This window comes from Erpetoichthys calabaricus, chromosome 8 (assembly GCF_900747795.2).
Source record: "Erpetoichthys calabaricus chromosome 8, fErpCal1.3, whole genome shotgun sequence".
Taxonomy (NCBI): Eukaryota; Metazoa; Chordata; class Cladistia; order Polypteriformes; family Polypteridae; genus Erpetoichthys; species Erpetoichthys calabaricus.
The window spans coordinates 148841969-148863338 of record NC_041401.2 but is presented as its reverse complement, the minus strand read 5'-3'; the positions used below and the strand labels follow the sequence as shown (position 1 = coordinate 148863338).

Here is a 21370-nt window from a genome sequence, read left to right as displayed (position 1 = left end):
ATATGTATGTATATATATGTATGTATATATATAATATATAATATATATGTATATATATGTATGTGTAAATATATAATAATATATATATAATATTATAATATATGTATATATATGTATGTAGTATATATATATATATATATATATATATAGTATATAATGTATGTGTGTATATATATTAATATATATAATATATATGTATATATGTCTGTGTATAGTATATATATATAAATATATATATATATATATGTATGTGGGTGTATATATATATATATATTGTGTATATATATATTATTATATATATATGTATGTGTATATATATATATATTATATATATAATTATATATTATAATATGTATATATATGTATGTGTATATATTATATATATATGTATATGTATGTGTGTATATATATGTATATATATGTATGTGTATATATATGTATGTGTATATATATATATATATATATATATATATATATATATATATATATGTTTATATATGTATATGTATATATATATATATGTATGTATATGTATATATGTATATATATATATATATATATATATATATATATATATATATATATATAAATATAGAGAGAGATATATCGAGATACAGATACTGTATATCTATAAAGAAATAAATATACACACACATTACACCCCCAACATTAGCAGGGGTTACGTTCCTAGAGCACCCGCGAATTGTGAAAAACCGCAACTTTTGAATTTGATTTAAAAAAAATGCCTTTTAAATGCCTATTTTTATAGTTTAAACCCTAAATACAGTATGACCCAAAGCACTTTAATTTCATTGCAAACTCAGTTTAATACATTACCTAATAAATTACCTTAATATATTACCTAAAAATAGAATGTAAAGGTAAACCCGTATATTGTACAGTACTGTACTGCAATGTCTCCCGCAGTGCTAGAATGTAAAATACCAGTTACCGCTATACGTACTGTAATTCCTGCAAGCGTGTTTTCTTTGGTATGCGCTGTCATTTTCTTTGTTATAAGTAGAGTAAATACATAATTTCATTTAATTAAAACACAGTGAAATGTATGGGTACTCACCAATGATGATGATGATGAAGTAGCTGTGCAGTACAATGCAGAGGATTTAAAATGCATCGGATGATGCCTCTTCTTCAGGCGCTTCAGGAAGAGTCATATCTTTGGATGGGACTTGTTCTGGTGGGATTTCGTGCTGGCTTTTCTTTATAGGTTTTAGGAACATTGTGGTGGGAAGTTGCTACATTGTCTCCTGTAGCGAACTGCTGATACAATTTCCGTGCTTTCTCACGGATGATGTTACCATTCAAGGGGATGTTCTTCTTCCTGCAGTCGGTAATCCACAATGCCAAGGCAGATTCCATCCTGACGATATTTTTATTCCTTACGGTCGTTACATTTTTGGCACTATCACAGAAACTTGCAGATACAGTACTCTAGATCGCTGCTTCGTTCTTCTTTATGTAGCGTGTGGTGCTTTCATTAATGCCATAGTGGTGCGCTACTGCAGCATAACTTTTTCGTTCCGGGAGCAAATCCAGTAGTTCAACCTTCTCTTGGAGTGTTTTAAACTTCTGCCGCTTAGGCTCAGTGCCAAAAGTCTTAGAAGGTGCAGGGCGTTTCGGCGATATCTTGTGCGTTTAAGAATAACAAAATGAATACAATAACAAAATGGAAAACACGAGAACACTCAGCTGGAGACGAGTCAACAGGGCAACAGCAAGGAGAAATGAATAACGCTCTCAGATTGGCTACTTTCACCATCCCAAACTGCGTTTCCCTCGGCAGTTGCTTCCTGTTCTCTCTACAGCACAGTATTGCCACGAAAAAGCCATAAAAAAATTGCAGAGGATATTTGCGCTTTCCGCTAACAATTAATAGTTAGGTTCTAAGGAAAATCTGCAAACAACTGAGTCCGCGAACCCTGAACTGCAACTTTTGCGGGGGTCTACTATATGTATGTATGTATGGATGTATGTATGTATATAGACACACGTCGTAAATGTAGGAAGGACAGTCCTTGTGTGTGTGAACTGTTAACATTTTAATCTGATGATTGCATATAGCACGGAAACTGACCTTTCTGTACTATTCTTTCCTCTGCATGTCCTGGAGTACAAAAGAAACAGCAGCATACAGCAACATGTGGGGTCTAGCAAGATCGGGGGGGGGGGGGGGGGGGGGGACACTCGGTCACCAATTACAACTGCAAGATGTTATGTGAATGAATATGAATAATATGAATAATGTTGCATCCGTGCCACAATGTTTTCAGGAGTGTACTATACAGATCATAAAATTAATAATTCCAAATAACATATATACCCATGTCTCTGTTTTTCATAGACCATAAGGTGCATACTAATTCAGCATGAGCAGGAACACTCAATAAAACTGAATTAAAAAAAAAAAATCAAGTGACGGTGAGATACAAAGAAGGTAGATTCACCAGCGTTTGTGTGTCGGCTTTTATCCATCCAGATCAGAGAATGTCCAGTTCCATTGCTTCAAAACACCACTCACATCTACAGTTATTCCCAGTTTCAAATAAAAACTTAACAGCGTCAGATCCCTTGGGTGGTAGTATGTATCGTGATCGTGACTGAGAGAATCAAAGTGGAAAAGAAAAAAAACGGTAACTTTTACAAGTACTATACATGTACACTGTCTGTTACAGATGCAAACCAAATATATGTGTGTACTGTATAATATTAACAATAAGAGCAGCTCACTACTGAAAACTGCAAATATAGGAGTCAGTCAGGATCGAACCAGGGACTCTTGATTACAAGTCAGCAAATCTTACCGCTACGCCACGGAAGCTGTTGTATTGTCCTTGAACCTCTTGTGAAGGTGTTTATTTGATCTTTGGACTTCAGGCTTCACACATTATATAGTTTATGCCAACATTTTGTCATTTATTACTGAAATATGAAAAACGTTTCTGTTTTAACAATGTGTTTACACAGAATATTGTAAACGGAACACACATGAAATGCATTTGTTCCACATAACGATCTATTATCTCTACTCTAAAACTCCAGCATTTCACTCCCAGATAATCAGGGCATGAGCTGGGTGAACTTTGTGCACGTTCTGTGGCGGTGGGGGGGATGGAATAGCAGGCTGCTTGTCTTTATATGCACATTTACAGGACAGAAGACGCTGACGGAGAGGTGCAATGGGATTTAAGGTGGGCTGGATCTAGGAGTTTTTTTCGTAGGCTGTGGTAATTCTAGTGTTAAGCCTTGAACTTCATAGACAGGTGTGTCCAATCATGAGAAAAGGTATTTAATGTGATCAATTGCAAGTTGTGCTTCCCTTTGACTCTCTTCTGAAGAATGACAGCATGGGATCCTCAAAGCAACTCTCAAAAGATCTGAAAACAAAGATTGTTCAGTATCATGGTTTAGGGGAAGGCTACAAAAAGCTGTCTCAGAGGTTTTAACTGTCAGTTTCAAGTGTAATGAATGTAATCAGGAAATGGAATGCAACAGGTGCAGTTGCTGTTAAACCCAGGTCTGGCAGGCCAAGATAAAATACAGGAGCGGCATATGCGCAGGATTGTGAGAATGGTTACAGACAACCCACAGATCACCTCCAAAGACCTACAAGAACGTCTTGCTGCATATGGTGTATCTGTACATCGTTCTACAATTCAGCGCAATTTGCACGAAGAACATCTGTATGGCAGGGTGATGAGAAAGAAGCCCTTTCTGCACTCACGCCACAAACAGAGTTGCTTGTTGTATGCAAATGCTCATTTAGACAAGCCAGATTCATTTTGGAACAGAGTGCTTTGGACTGATGAGACAAAAATAGTTATTTGGTCATAACAAAAAGCATTTAGCATGGCAGAAGAAGAACACCGCATTCCAAGAAGAACATCTGCTACCTACTGTCAAATTTGGTGGAGGTTCCATCATGCTGTGTGGGTAGTTCAGGAACTGGGGCCCTTGTTAAAGTTGAATGTTGGATGAATTCACAGTATCAACAAATTCTTCATTTATTAGTTAATTTAATAAACAACCAAGAAAGTAACATTGCAACAGTGCACGCTACGAACCGATCGCTGTAAACAATTTTTTTTTTTTTTAATGAGTTTTAAGCACAGGGAAAACATGAACATTTGAAAAATCCGTAATTTAATAAACAACCAAGAAAAGTAACATTGCAGCAGTGCACGCTATGAACCGATCGCTGTAAACAGAAATGAAGTGGAGGTTAAAATCCAATAGAAAAAAAGTCTTCATTAAATGTAATGAGGTTAAAACCAATGCTCGAATCGGTCTCTTTAAAAACAAGCCCGGTGCATTCTTTAACTGCCTTCTTGGCCTTACTCAGCCCGTTCTCTCGCGCTAGCTGCACAGGGAGAGACTGAACACGTGCGGAAATCGGCGCATACGAACCGGAAGGGAAACTGGCTTGTTCGTCACCCGAGTTTGTGGTCGTGAACAGATGCAAAACTTTGCCGAACTTTTTGGTTGTAACCTGATTTGTACGTGGTCTGAGGCATTCGTGACCCGAGTTTCAACTGTATTTGATACTTTTGACAACCCTGTGCTGTACTAACATTGTGCATGCAATTTAGGCTCACTTATTCAGCTGCTTGTGTGTACAATTTTTATTTATTTATTTTAAATCTTAAGTATGAACAGTGAAGAAGCAACAAAAATAATGTGGTATCATTTTGTACCAGTTTGCTTTAATTAAAAATAGTGACTATCATATTCTGAAAACTTTGTGAATTTCACAAATATTTGCATATTTACAATCAGCATTTTAGGTGAAAGACAAAAATTTCATCATTATTTTTCATACTTATGGCTATAATGTGAATTCTTGATCAACTTCACTATAATTGTGCTGAACATTCCGCAATAGTCAAGAATGTTGAGTAGATAATAAACTGACCTGGAGACAGAGAGTGGCAGCATGTTACATGTTAGGACCTGTTTATACTTCACGCTCAGAACGTGTACACACCCGCATCATGGCTGCCACACGTTCTGAGCGTTCATTTGTTGCATCCTCTGAGCAGGTCCTCAGAAATTAACGCGACGTGTGCGCAAGTTGCAGTGCCAGCAAAAAGTCGGGGGGCGCAGTGTGCTAAAAGTTGGAATGTGACGTCAGAGTCTTTGTTTACTATCTACTTGTGACAGAAAGCTTTGCGGATCCTACGAGATCGGTGTGCGCGCTTCAATGTTTGGTTCGATGTGGTGAAGCAAAATGCGGACATACAGATGTATTCGTGGTGCTTTTATATTCAAGCGTCACATATTCCCGATCGTAATGACACGATACATTTTAAAAGTCTCACATACTGTCTTTTGTGCCATCTTTTTTCTAGGGCTTCCATCCGGTCCTGACAGCAGCAATCGCCACACAGAACACATTAAATGTATGATATTCCAACTCTCTGCACATTTAGAATCCTTAGATTTATACTTGATATCACTTTCATGATGAAAAGCATTAAAGTATGTATGTTACATTTTACAGATAACTCGGTACTTTCATTCAAATAATGAATACTGTTAATAATTACACGCATGGGGGTGACACAGTGGTGGAGCGTTAGTGCTGCTGTCTTTCAGGGAGTCACATCGCTGATATTCCCTGCCTGGAGTTTACATGCTTTCCTGCTGGGTTTCCTCAGTGTGCTCCGGTTTCCTTCCAAAGCAATGCAGATTTGATTACACTAAAGTGACGCAAGTATATGTGAGTGCTTGTATTCACCTCGTCCAGGGATTATTTCTGCCTCGTGCCCAATGCTAGCGGAAATGGACAAATCCCTGGACTAATTGATTTAATCATTAAACATCCTTTTCAGAGATATTGCGGCAAGGTGTCATCGGAATTTAATGGGTGTTCCAGGCAATTCAGAACACAGCGAAGCCGAACCTGTTCTCACCGTGATAATATCTCACACTGCCACCTGGTGGATTCCTCCAGATGTACGCAAAGTACGCACGCAAGTATAAACACTACAACGCTTGCGTAGCAGGAGCGTCCACTGCAGCATGCGTTGCGTGAAGTATAAATCCGGCCTTAATTACCACATGCAAGTAAGAATTCTACTGTATTCTGTACATGTGACAATAACAGCTCTATAAACCAGGACACCTATGCAGAGAAAATTGCATTAGTTGTAAATTCCTGCATATTCTACCTGTCTGAAACATCTGAATAACCTTGCAGTACTTGATTAATTACACAGTGTTAGTATCTAGTAGAAGCCCTGGCCATATCTCTTTTGGAGAACTGTACCTTCTTCCTAGCAGATCTTCTAAACTGTGCCATCAGAGTTTTCAGTTATGCAAAATGTAGCAGTTTGTCTGGTTTGCCTCTTCACATCTTGCTCAAGTTACATTCCTCTTGATCTCCCTATAGGTTTCCAATTGCAACCTGCATCAGTTTCAAAATCCTGTTTTTTTTTTGTTACACAGTGACAGCTCTCCTGGCAGCTCAGTATCTCCAAACCACAATTGCACTGCAAGTGTAAGCAAGCATCTATGTTACCATCAAATGTACATCGTACTCTTTGTTAGCTTTGACCCACACTGGTAAAATGTGGTCCTTATCACAGATAGAATTGATAAATTAATCTTGGAAACCCACCACTCTTGACTGTATTTAACATCCTTCAACATCAGATTTTGGTCTTAAAATTTTACATTTCAAACTATATTGTTGACTTGATCCATCACTGCTTATAATTATTTTTCTACTTCTGTTTATACCTGTAGATCACACCTCTTGGCCGCAAGGAGACCAATGCAGCTAATTTGGTGAGGCAACTCCAATTTGAGGCAGAGGAGCAAAGGAAACTAAAGAAACGTCAGAATGTTTCTGGCCTCCATAAGTGAGTTTCGGACACTTGCATATTTTTCATCCATCCATTAAATTTTGTTTATGGTGAGCTACAGTCTGAATAGGGTAGAGCAAATTTCTTTCTCTCTATTAACATCTTCCAATTGCTACTGTTGCTAGAATATTTAATCCACTGTTGTATACTCTTACTTATAGAAGACCTGGAATTAGGTGCATATGAACTAGTAGATTCAAAAATATAAAGAGGCGATAAATCAACAACCTGCTGTAAGTAAGAAGAATGTTTTTGCATTGCTAAACACTAGAAACGGACATAAACATTAAGAAACAATCCTTTTTACCTCTCTATTTAATCCTTTTAATGGCTAAAAATAAAGCATTGCAGTAATCCGAACTGAAAGAGTTCTGTTTAGCAGTATTTCAAGCGTAAAGCTAACTGATCTTTAATAGTAAATGTATGTGAATATCAAAAGAAAGATGCAAGGCAAAAGTAACATGTTTACCTTCAAAAAGATAGATTTAAGCTACTGAAAGAGGTGTATTTTGGTGTTCTGCAGTTGCACTCCTTAACCTAATGCCCATCTTTGGGTTGTGACAGGGATATATGAATGCCCATAGAGAAATGCACACACACAAAGAATAAGCAAAATCTATACAGACCGCAATTGGATTCTGAGTTCAAACATAGATTCCTACGACAGCAGCACTAATCCCAGTGACAGCATGAAATCATGTGACGATGCGGGTTCCGCTCCATGCTCCTATCTTGCTTCTGGGAGCTCTGAACCCAACACCTTTGGTAATGTCACCGATGAGCTGGACAGTGAGGCACAACAATGAAGCAAGGGGATGGTGCAAAAAGTGCAAAGTGTTTTTATTGAAAACAACAAAAAATCAAAGTGTCCCAATAAATAGTGCAGTGCTTCAAAGTTAATAAATAAATTATCCAATAAAAATGAGTGAACAGTGGAGGTTAAAAACACAATAGAAAAAAATCCTTTAAAAACCCGAGGTTAAAACAATGGCTGGAAGCTGTCCTTTTAAAAACAGATCCCGGTGCCTTTCTACTGGTGACTCCCCTGCTTCTCCCATCCAGGCTATGTACCAGGGGAGCCACCCTACCTGCAACTGACCTTCATTCTGCCTTCTAATGCTGGTCTGTTCGCCTTTCCGATCCCTGGCTCTGGTAGGCTTCACCAGACCGTGACGTGGGCTCCCCAGCGACCAGGATGCTCACACTGGGACTTTCACTTCCCATGTCCCGAGTCCCACTGCTTTATGCGGCGAGCCATCCTCCTTCCGGTCACTCCTGCTCCTCACTAATGCTCAGCGGGAGCGACCACTACCGACTGCTCCTGGGGTGCCGGCCAGACACCCAGGCTCACTGCTCAGCTGCACCTTCGCACGTTCACGCACCGGCTTTCTCCTCCCTGCTTCCTGCCTTCTTCTTCTCCTCTAACCTCTGTTCGTCTTTTTTCTTTCTCCTAGTCTTTTTCTGTTTTTTCCTTCATCTGCCTCGTGCTTCTATTTATTATGGGGACGTAGATCAGGTGTGGCAGTTAGCAGCTCCCGGCAACAATTCTGGATGAAAACGACTCCCTACCTGTGCACTTAAGCGAGGACCACCCGCATCATGAATTCACCCGGGAACCTGCTCCGACTACACTACCACATCCCCTCTCTAAGCCGCGAGTGCAGCGACTATTTATTTATAAAGTTACCTTTTTGACTTGAGCTGTGGACCCGCTACACCACACACCATAACTTAACTAATATCGCAATGTATTTTTCAGTAAGTCTGGGTATATTTACAGTGGGGCAAAAAAGTATTTAGTCAGCCACCAATTGTGCAAGTTCTCCCACTTAAAAAGATGAGAGAGGCCTGTAATTTTCATCATAGGTATACCTCAACTATGAGAGACAAAATGAGAAAAAAAATCCAGAAAATCACATTGTCTGATTTTTAAAGAATTTATTTGCAAATTATGGTGGAAAATAAGTATTTGGTCACCTACAAACAAGCAAGATTTTTGGCTCTCGCAGACCTGTAACTTCTTCTGTAAGAGGCTCCTCTGTCCTCCACTCGTTACCTGTATTAATAGCACCTGTTTGAACTCATTATCAATATAAAAGACACCTGTCCACAACCTCAAACAGTCACACTCCAAACTCCACTATGGCCAAGACCAAAGAGCTGTCAAAGGACACCAGAAACAAAATTGTAGACCTGCACCAGGCTGGGAAGACTGAATCTGCAATAGGTAAGCAGCTTGGTGTGAAGAAATCAACTGTGGGAGCAATTATTAGAAAATGGAAGACATTCAAGACCACTGATAATCTCCCTCAATCTGGGGCTCCATGCAAGATCTCACCTTGTGGGGTCAAAATGATCACAAGAACGGTGAGCAAAAATCCCAGAACCACACGGGGGGACCTAGTGAATGACCTGCAGAGAGCTGGGACCAAAGTAACAAAGGCTACCATCAGTAACACACTACGCCACCAGGGACTCAAATCCTGCAGTGCCAGACGTGTCCCCCTGCTTAAGCCAGTACATGTGCAGGCCCGTCTGAAGTTTGCTAGAGAGCATTTGGATGATCCAGAAGAGGATTGGGAGAATGTGATATGGTCAGATGAAACCAAAATAGAACTTTTTGGTAAAAACTCTACTCGTCGTGTTTGGAGGAGAAAGAATGCTGAGTTGCATCCAAAGAACACCACACCTACTGTAAAGCATGGGGGTGGAAGCATCATGCTTTGGGGCTGTTTGTCTGCAAAGGGACCAGGACGACTGATCCATGTAAAGGAAAGAATGAATGGGGCCATGTAGCGTCAGATTTTGAGTGAAAACCTCCTTCCATCAGCAAGGGCATTGAAGATGAAACATGGTTTGGTCTTTCAGCATGACAATGATCCTAAACACACCGCCCGGATAACGAAGGAGTGGCTTCGTAAGAAGCATTTCAAGGTCCTGGAGTGGCCTAGCCTGTCTCCAGATCTCAACCCCATAGAAAATCTTTGGAGGGAGTTGAAAGTCCATGTTTCCCAGCGACAGCCCCAAAACATCACTGCTCTAGATGAGATCTGCATGGAGGAATGGGCCAAAATACCAGCAACCGTGTGTGAAAACCTTGTGAAGACTTACAGAAAACGTTTGACCTCTGTCATTGCCAACAAAGAGTATATAACAAAGTATTGAGATGAACTTTTGTTATTGACCAAATACTTTTTTTCCACCATAATTTGCAAATAAGTTCTTCAAAAATCAGACAGTGTGATTTTCTGGATTTTTTTTTCTCATTTTGTCTCTCATAGTTGAGGTATACCTATGATGAAAATTACAGGCCTCTCTCATCTTTTTAAGTGGGAGAACTTGCAGACACGCAGTCCAGTCTGACCCTCTAGAAATGACCCTCTATCTGCCGCAGCCAGCTGTTATGTGGGTGACCCCTTGGCCTGGTCCAGCCACTCAGGTCCCCAACAATTAGGATCTTACAAGCTGGATCACCCTCTGGGAAATGCGCCACATGGGCGTAGTGCCATGAGCAACCGCACATTCAACACAAAGTCAAACCAACGGTACCCAAGGATTTTCCGGAGAGAGACGGTGCCTAAGGAATCCAGTCTTCGTCTCAGGTCACTGGATAGCGTCCGTGTCTTACAATGATATAACATATATAATTAATTGCCCAAGCAAAAACTTTGAGGGAAATGCTTTTAAGGAGAAATCATATTTCAAGGTACAAGGGGGAAGCACATTTACACTTCATTGTTGACAAGACAAAGGTGTACCTGTATCAGAGTGATACCAAGAGCAAGTTGTGGAGATGAAAATGAACTGCCCAAGACCCAAAGCATACCACCTTATCTTTTAAACATGGTGGTGTGTGTATTATGGCATGGACATGTATGGCTGCCACAGGTACTGGCAAACTTATCTTTATTGATGATGTAAGCACTGGTGGCAGTTGCACAATTAATTTTCAGTGTATAGAAACATCTGATCAAATTCCAGTAAATGCTTCTAAACTCATTGGATGATGCGTCATCCTACACCAAGATGATGATTCCAACATACTGCTAAGGCAACACAGGAGTTTTTTAATGCTATATAGTGGAAATTTCTTCAGTGGCCAAGCCAGTCACCCGATTTAATTCCAATTGAGCATGCCTTCCATATGTTGTAGACGAAACATAAGGGGACAAGCCCAAGAAACAAGCAGGAGCTGAAAATAACTGCATTAGAGGCTTGGCTGAGTATCACCAGAGAAGATACTCTGCACGTGGTGATGTCTAAGAATTGCAGACTTCAAGCAATCTTTGCATGCAAAGGATATGCAACAAAGTACTAAATAGGACTGCTTTAATATACCTATCTATCATTGCTATGTTTGAAACATTATGGTGCCCTGAAATGGAGGGATTATGCATAAAAAGTGTTGTAATTTCTACATGGTGTGGAATACGGGAGGTGCCATTGAGCTCCAAAACCCAAACACAACTGACACACACAGTCACAGGTTCAAATAAAAGGTTATTTATTTCTCAAAATATTTTTCACAATCAGACAGTCGCAATGGTGCACTGCTCTTCTCTGTTTTCTCTTCTTTTTTTAAACTCCTCTTCCTCCCGCAAGTGTGTTCCTCTTCCTCCAGTTCTGCTATCTAGCAGTTTGGGGAGGCATATATTTCTGAAAATTAGCCTCCTTCTATTGTTAAGTTGTATTGGCCTCCCGGCTGGTTAAGGAAATTGTACCATCCCGGCCGTGATGCCCATCCATACATGTGTTCTTTTACAATGATGTGATTGAAAGGTATTCAAATGCCCTTAAATTAAAGTCTGTAATGTCCAATTTAATTATGTCGGAATTGTTTGATTTGTAATTTTAAACTGTGGAGCAGAGTAATAAATCAAGGAAAAATGTATTTTTCCCCCCAAACATTATGGAGGGCACTGTATAGCCATAATGATCAGGAATAAATTAAACTTAGTTTCTTAACACTTGATACATTTTTAATTGTTTTGACTTTAGGTTGGGGAGGAGAGTTCAAGAAATATTTTCAATTAGCAGCACTATTTGATCATTAATTAAGAAAGTTGGCTCATTATTCTTATCACATATATTTTTGCATTGAATTACTTCCAAAACAATTGGTCACAAAAAGGCACTAAAATGAGGTAGCCACAGTAATTTGGGGGGGGGGGGGGGGGGGGAGAAAGAGCATCAATATCAAAAATATACCAATCCCAAAATATTTTACTGATCAGAATGAGGCTGAGTGGCATTTGGTCTTCACCCACTGCTGAAGAGCACCACTTAATTTTAAAGTGCTGCCAAGAAAGCATTATGTGTGCTCCTTCCATTTTGTGGAAAAGAAGCCATCAGTATAAAGCATTTGTTTTAAAGTTGTTCCAGAGTTCTGGTGTGGAAAGAACATCTATTTTTAAAACCGTTTTAATCAAATGCTTGCTGGCCTCCTTGTGTCACTTTGTGGCTACCAGACAGCCCCAAATGCTTTTGTTTGAGTTGTGCAGCATGTGTAATATATGTGTTCTTTCTGTGTTACTGTGGATTGTCCTTTATCACGTCAGACCAATTCTACACTTGAAGTGCTGGTGCTTCAATTTAGATAGTCCATAGCCAATATTTTTTTCTTGTCCAGTAGGTGGTTGCTGGTCTCTTACAACCCCAAATCAGAAAAAGTTGGGACAGTGTGGAAAATGTGAATAAAAAAAGAAAAAAGCAAGTTATAAATTCTCCTCAAATTTTATTTCATTGCAGACAGTATGAACACAAAATAATTCTTTCTTTTTTTTTGTCAACATCATTTGATTTGTAAATAAATATCCATTCTTGCCATTCAGGCTTGCAACACATTTCAAAAAAAGTTGGGATGGGGGCAATTAAGGGGTAGTAATGAGGTATAATAACTAAATAATGATGTGATTTGAAACTGGTGATGTTAACAGGTGATTGCAATCATGATTCGGTACAAAAGCAGCATCGAGGAAAGGCCTACTCCTTTAGGAGCAAAGATGGACAGAGGATCGCCAGTTTGCCACCAAGTGCGGGCAAAAATCTTTGAAATTATGAAGAAAAACGTTTCTCAAAGACAGATAGGAAGAGATTTGGGCATTTCTCCCTCTACAGTGCATAACATAGTGAAAAGAATTGGGGAATCTGGAGAAATTAACGTGCGCAAAGGCCAAGGGCGCAAGCCTAAACTGAATGGCCGTGATTTCCGAGCACTCAGACGGCACTGCATTAAAAACCGTCATTCATCAATAAATGATATAACTGCGTGGGCTCAGGACTACTTCAGGAAGTCACTCTCAAGCACTACAGTACGTAGTTACATTAGGAAATGCCAGCTAAAACTGTACTGTGCCAAAAGGAAGTCCTACATAAATAGTGTCCAGAAGCGCCGTCGACTTCTCTGGGCTCGGAGGCATCTGAGATGGTCCATTGTGCAGTGGAAATGTGTATTGTGCTCAGACGAATCGGTTTTTCACATCTTTTTTGGAAGAAATGGACGCCGTGTGCTACGGACCAAAGAGGAAAAGGACCATCCAGACTGTTACCAGATACAAGTCCAAAAGCCAGGGTCTGTCATGGTATGGGGTTGTGTCAGTGCCTTCGGCAAAGGTAACTTGCACTTCTGCGATGGCACCATCAATGCTGAGAAGTATATCTCAGTTTTGGAGGAACAAATACTGCCTTCAAGACGACGTCTTTTCCAGGGACGCCCATGCTTATTTCAGCAAGACAATGCCAAACCACATTCTGCGCGCATAACAAAGGCATGGCTGCGTAAGAAGAGGGTGCGGATGCTTGACTGGCCTGCCTGCAGCCCTGATTTGTCTCCTATAGAGAATGTTTGCCGCATTTTGAAACGAAAAATGTGTCAACGAAGACCCCGTACTGTTGCGCACCTAAAACATTGTTTGCAGGAAGAATGGGACAAACTAACACCTGCAACACAGTCACTTGATTTCTTCAATGCCTAAACATCTTTTAAGTGTTGTTAAAAGACAAGGGAACTGTACAAAGTGGTAAATGCTGTACTGTCCCAACTTTTTTTGAAATGTGTTGCAAGCCTGAATGGCAAGAATGGATATTTATTTACAAATCAAATGATGTTGACAAAAAAAAAACATGAATTATTTTATGTTCATACTGTCTGCAATGAAATAAAATTTGAGAATTTATAACTTGCTTTTTTCTTTTTTTACTCACATTTTCCACACTGTCCCAACTTTTTCTGATTTGGGGTTGTCGTTAACTTAATGTTTATATCTTTATGGCTTTATTCCATCAGATGATGACAATATCAGAGGGTATCACAATAATTTGATGCCAGTCACAACAGACTGAGCACCAGCATCCCATTGTTTGTTTGACTTTTTGTGTATGAAATTCACCATGAACACCAAAATATACTGAAAGATTGGAGAATAAAATTAAATTGACAAAAGATGAATATAAACAAAATACATTAGTGAGGTGCCTCAGTAAAAGCAAATAATTTTACAAATATATGTCCAGTGGATGCCCCACCTGCTATACCCAAATGTACATGACTGAAAGAGTTAATTACAAGTATGTAATGTCTTTTGAAACAACAAGAAGAAGTCCAGTTAATTTCATGCTGCTGGAATGTTTGAGTAATGTTATGGGCCAGCAACAATAATAAATGCAAATGGTGCATTGTTAAACAATCAATAACATGAAATGACTTCAAGTCTTTGTCTTCCTTCTGTGGTTTCTCATGCTCAAATCTGTAGCAGCTGGTTCCATATTCTTCAGTCGTGCAAGACCCTGAACCAAAATCCACCATTCAACATTATTATGCTAATGAATCTGCATCATATGCCTCTCCTGATCATCACTTTTTACTGCCTCCATTTAATTGCTGCTTTGTATCTTACTCCCCATTTTGAATCTTACACCTCATGCTTCCCTATCTTTATTACCATGCTTCCTATTTTTTATACATTAGGATAATACTCAAAATACTAGAGTAGGTGAACAAATTTTATTTCTGCACTCAATTCAGTTATGGGTGATTGAACTGATAGAATTGTGTAAGATTTGTAAATTTTATCACTTAACTTTATAATAAACTGCATTATCAAAAATAGTTAACTATATAATTGGCATGCTCTTGCAGCTCCATAAACTCAATTTGGAGAGCATTATTTAGTTATGTATTTTTAACATTCATGATATTCCACAATGGACTGAATCAACAAAATTTTAACAAGGGTTCTCAGTTATTTAAAACTGGTTTGGTTTCAGAGATTCTGACTTTATCCAAGAAATAGTATGTTGCATATTATGTTGTTGTACTGTGGTAGTTAAAGGTGGAACCACCACAAACCATTTTAAACTCCTGAAAACTGCTCATGTGTATGAATATAAAGAAGCTACTAAGCACGTGACTACCAGCGCAGAAGCGGTGCTAGGCTCAAAACATCAAAGAACATTACCTAAACAGTTATCAATCAAAGCTTAATTTAAGGCTGGTAAACTGTGTGACAATTATTATTGGAACAATATAACATTCAGTTTGCATAACAAAAGGCATAGAACCAATTCAGACCATACATGAGGAAGGCTTCAGAAAGCTGGTTCAAACCCCTGGACCCATGATACAAGATAACGAGCTGTAAATATTTTAGTCAGATGTGTACACCAAAACTCCATACAAAATGTCGAAACAGAGTTATAAATAAAATAAGTAATGTTACTTTCTTTTCCCCGAAGCGTCAACCCAGACCACTTAGCTATTCTGTACATACAGTAAGTCCCACTATATTGACTAGAACTGAAAACAAAAAAAAAAGACATCTTTAGAATTCTTACTTCACAGTACATTTAGCAGTTAAAGCCTTTTAATGCAAAGTAAAAGTTGAATACATAGTATAATTCATAGTGTTGTCACCATGTTAATTCCATTTCAATTCCATTAACACAAAGACAGCAATAATAGAGAAGAATAATCACTTGGCTTTGCGCGTGTGCACGCACGCACACACAAACATACACACACCTACATCTTGCCCCAATACCCCCCATACTTTGTCACTCCCAGTGACACCAATGTTCACAAGAAATTATAAAAGGAAACTAGCTGCTGAACAGCTAAGGGTGGTTCACATTTGTATAAGCATTGGCAGTGGAATCAACATGATCTGAGCATTGAAGCTGAATAAATGAACAAGACAGGACTATATCAGACTCGGAGGACTCATTGCTTTTGGTAAATTTAAATGACCAAAACATAATGCTTTTTAGAAACATAACACAGTAATGCTAACTTTTACAAGTACCATAAATTTACACCAGCTGTTACAGACTCAAATCAAATGTATGTTTTTATTCTATAATACTAAAAATAAGAGCAGCTCACTACCCAAAACGGTAATTCTAGGAAGTGCCCGGAATAGAACCAGCAACCTCTTGATTATGAGTTAGCAGTTCTTACCGCTGCACCACCCAAGTGGTCGTGTCAGTGTAGTAACCTAACCCGATTTCTTTTTCTTCAGTTATACTGTTAAGTAAAAGCACACTTGTTTTGTTATACGTGTACCTTTCATGAAAGTGTTTATTTGATATTTGGACTTCAGTCTTGACACATTACATTCTTCTTCGTGTCAAAATTTTGTCATTAGTACTATAGCATGAAAAAAGTTTCTGTTTTAGGTATTTGTTCAACATTTCCTGTCATCCTACATTTACATAGATCGTTGTAGACACGGAACACACATGAAATGCATATGTTCCAAATAATGATATATTATTTACCTTCTAAAACTCCAGGCACCTCACACCCAGATAGAGCCTTGAGCTAGGAGAACCTTTTGCCCAAATTAAGCTGCAGTGCTGATCAACACATTTACAAAAGAAAAGATGCTAATGGAGAGGTGCAAAGCAATTTAAGGTGGCCCAGGAGTACGAATTTTTTCATAGGCTTCAGGGGTTCTAGTGTTAAGTCAGTGCCTGCTAGTAATTCATAGGCACTCAAGGTGCCCCAAAACACCGGTAAAGCACAAAGTATTTTGAAACCAAAGTCACAGATGTTTGTTAATTGCAGGAAGAATAATAATCCAGTATTTGTTGGTGAGATAATAAGCACAAATCTGCATTTAAAAGGTGGCATGAAGAGGTAAACAATCCATAAAAATAATATGCAGCAATCAAGCAAAACAAAATAGTCCTACCCAACAAAAAAGGACAAATTCAATAAATTACTGAAAACATTCATGCACAATAGTTATAGGTAAGGTTTCTGAAAATATACATAGCCCAAAGCTGCCAAAAAAAACAATAGTAGAAAGAAAAAAGATAATTGATCCATTGGCACTGGCACAGAAGCCTTTTAAGTATTTCTTACGCACTCACCTAATGGCAATGGGCTCATACCATTCTGATTGGGGGGGGGGGGGAATGCACCCCCTTGTCCTTGCTTTATTCTTGAACATAAACTTCACATTCCAAGGAATTATTTCAAAATTCTTAAACAACAACAAAACATAAATTCCACGAGCAAGTAAAGTGAAATTTTTACCATACCCCCCGCACTGTGACTGCTTTCCTCCTTTTCCATTTCATTACTCTTAACTGTTGTGAAATCAGAATGGAAACTGCCTGTCGACTGACCAGTAAAGCAGCTGGTTCATTAAGAAGAGGACTCCGCCGAGCCGATAAGTGAAGGCATTGTATGAAATGTAAACATCTGATTCTTAATGGAATGATGCACTAACATTAAGCTTCTTGTGAGGATTCATTTAACATTACTCTCTTTCAATACTGAGCCCATCAACTGTAGTCTGTAATATATTTGGTAAAATACTGGCTACTACTGGTTCTTCTGGCTCACTGTAGCAGGCAAAGGACCCGGTGATGGTTCTACTACTGTCACAATTGTCTAAACAAGCAAATTTTTCCATTTATGGAGGCAAACCTATATGCCTTAAAATGCCAAACCTCTGCTCTTTCTAATGCAAATTGAGTGGGGAGTAGAGAAATCACACCAGATAATGACCTAAATGTCATCACAAATGCTCATCTACAAGTGTTTTATCAGGCAATTTCTGAGGCATACAGAAACACAAATATATGAAAAAAAAAAAAAGTTTGAAAGCTAATCTTGTTGTCTTTCTAACTTGATAAATGTCTAACCTTTGAAACAAAGATTATATCATTAAATGAAATCCTTTTGCATGCTTAAAGTAGACTGAGCAACTGCCATATTGGCAAGCTGTGAAGACATTACAAAGATTTAGACAATCTGGGAATATGTAATTTTAACAAGAAAATTGTAATCTTAAAGTATAACAGTAAATAAAAAATGGTTTTATGCATCATCTGTAAACATTTAGCATTAGAATTTAGTGCTTTGAAGCTCCTGGCCTTGACCACATGCAGGGGCATGCAAACGTTTGGGCACCCTTCTGATTCTGACTTAAAATATCTATTACTGTGAATAGTTAATTGAGCAGAAGATGAACTACTCACCAAAAGACAAAGTTAAGATGACACATTTCTTTTCAGCATTTTATGCAAGATTAGTGTAATGTTTTTGTTTTGTACAATTGTACAGCATCAAAAGGAAAGGGGCACCATGCAAAGGTTTAGGCACCCCAAGATATTTGAGGTGTCTGATAACTTTTACCAAGGACTCGGGCCTTCATTAGCTCATTAATGCTGTGGCTTGTTTACCATCATCATTAGGAAACCCCAGGTTATGCAAATTTCAAAGCTGTATAAATTCTCTGACTTCTCAAACCTTGTCTGAGCATTCTGCAACGAAGGGCTCCTCTAAGTAACTGCTTAGCACTCTGAAAAATAAAAACAATGATGCTTACAATATAGGAGAAGACTACAAGAAGATAGCAAAGCATTTTCAGGTAGCTGTTTCCACAGTTCTTAATGTTATGTCAAGTTGAGGTCTGGGAAGACCAAGAAAACTTTCTGAAAGAACTGCTCGTTGGATTGCCAGATAGGCAAATAAAAACCTTTATTTGACCTATAAAGAGTATGAGGGAGATTTAACAGGCTCTGAAGTGATGCTGTACTGCTCTTCTGTGCAACGACACCTGAATAAATATGACTTTCATAGTACAGGCAGCAAAAGAAAACCTTTCCTGCATCTCAACCTCAAAATCCACTGCCTGAATTTTGCAAATGAACATCTTAAGAAGCCTAATGCATTTTGTAAACAAGTCCTGTGGACTGACGAAGTCAAAATAGAACTTTTTGGCCACAATGTGCAAAGGGATGTTTGGAGAAAAAGGGGTGCGGAATTCCAGAAAAAGAACATGTCTCCAACTCTTAAGCATGGTGGTAGATTGATCATGCTTTGGGCTTATGTTGCAGCCAGTAGAACAGGGAACATGTCATTGGTAGAGAGAGGAATGGATTCAAATAAATACTAGCAAGCATGCAAAGCAAACATCACACCATCTGTTTAAAAAAAAAAAAAAAAAAGTTAAAATTAAAAAGAGTTTGGGTTAGGGGTGGGTGATCTTTCCAAAAAATCATATAACAATCCTTTTAACACAAAATCAATATCCATGATCTTAATTGCGATCTGTCTTTTCAATGTGGCATACGCTTAAGAGAATATCCAGACTCAAACTCATTAAGACCTAAGTTACACTTTATTTTAAATATCAAACAAAGTTGAATTCAATTGTGAATAGATTACATATGAAAATAATTCTAGAAATAAAATGTAAACAAGGGGAATTTTTTAATTCTGACACTTTCAAACAAATAATTGTAATCAGCAGATAACATAAATATAACCAATATAAACAAGCGCACTTTTAAAATTCTGGCAGTATCACACAAAATTAAAAAATGTTTTACAGTTTCAGGTTGGGATCAACAGCCACATAACCATAAAACAGATTTTTTTTTTTAAATATATTTAAGTGTAAACAATGTAAGTGCAAGAAGACTTTCACAATCATTCTAGGTAATACAATTAGTATAATAAGCCAAAATAGAGTAACAAACAGCTAAAATTAGAGGTAGAAAGGTAGATGATGAGGTAGAAACAAGTGAAGAATCAAATGTCCAGTACCTTTCGTTTTAAATGCAGGTACAAACATCTTCACTATGCTATTAAACTAGCTAACTAAACTCCAGGCACTTTATTTACATATTTTAAACATGAAAGATTAGGTTGACATTCTGTTTGCATTAGATTTAATGTTTTTCTGCTTAAACAATCACAGGTTTTTAGCAAGGAAAATCAGTTGATCCACTTTATGGGGTTTCAGAGCAGCCCTTTGACTTGTGACAATATTGCCACCTGTGCTAAACATTCTTTCTGATGGTGCACTGGTTGCTGGGATAAAAAGATACTTTTTTGTCAGGCATGTAGACTTGGATACAGCTTAGATATTCAACTGGACCATAAGCTACTCGTCATTGCAAAAATTTTCCATTCTTTAATTGCTTCGCAGACCTCTGTTGGCAATCACTGTACAGTTAGGTCCATAAATATTTGGACAGAGACAACTTTTTTCTAATTTTGGTTCTGTACATTACCACTGAATTTTAAATGAAACAACTCAGATGCAGTTGAAGTGCAGACTTTCAGCTTTAATTCAGTGGGGTGAACAAAACGATTGCATAAAAATGTGAGTCAACTAAAGCGTTTTTTAACACAATCCCTTCATTTCAGGGGCTCAAAATTTGCTTGAAAATTAGATTGTGGACATCTTTAAGATCAATCACAATCTAAAATCGCCAGATCGCGCACCCCTAGTTTGGGTCCTACAACAAGATAATGATTCGAAACACACCTCAAAATCCTCAATGGAATAAATCATGGCACTCAACATTCCCTTGACCTAAACATAATTACAAATCTGTGGATAGATCTCAAAAAAGCAATGTATACAAGATGACCCAAGAAGAATCATACAGAATTAGAAACATTTTGCAAGGAGGAATGGGCAAAAATACCCCAAGTAAGAACTGAAAGACTCTTGGGTGGCTACAAAAAGTGTTTACAATCTATGATACTTGCCAAAGGGGGTGTTACTAAGTAATGACCATGTTGGGTGCCCAAACATTTGCTTCAGGCCTTCTTAATTTTTTTGGTATTTTGAACCTGTGAATGATGGAAATAAAATGTAATCTTGCTTAAAATATTAAAGAAATGTGTCATGCTTTATGCCTTTTGGTGATCAGTTCATCTTCTGCTCACTTAACAATTCACAACAACAGACATTTTAAGGAAGGGCGTCCAGACTTTTGCATGCCACTGTATTGCTAATACTGAATTCATTATCATTTGTAAAGGGCATGGGTTTTTAAACTGAGACAGTCTAAACTATCAGTGAAGGACCGTTACAGTGGTTGAGACCAAGTATTGGTCAGTATATTGTTGTCCAGGTTTTATTAATTTGGTCTGAATCTCAATGTCTGTTCAGTAATAGTTCAGTGTAACAGTCAATTTCAGCTTCTCATTAACTGTGTATGTGTGTGTGTATATATAC

General features: G+C 38.1%; 1 protein-coding gene across 2 annotated transcripts in view; it reads left to right on the top strand.

The window, feature by feature from the left end:
- lrrc47 (leucine rich repeat containing 47) overlaps window positions 1-21370 on the top strand; it is a 78219-nt gene that overhangs the window by 31737 nt on the left and 25112 nt on the right. For both annotated transcript variants that reach the window (XR_007935507.1, XM_051930527.1), the window contains exon 4: window positions 6766-6881. Coding sequence is in view for 1 of the 2 variants with exons in the window: in XM_051930527.1 (XP_051786487.1) it covers window positions 6766-6881 (116 nt within the window). In the remaining variant the exon portion in view is untranslated. The remainder of the gene's footprint in view (window positions 1-6765; window positions 6882-21370) is intronic.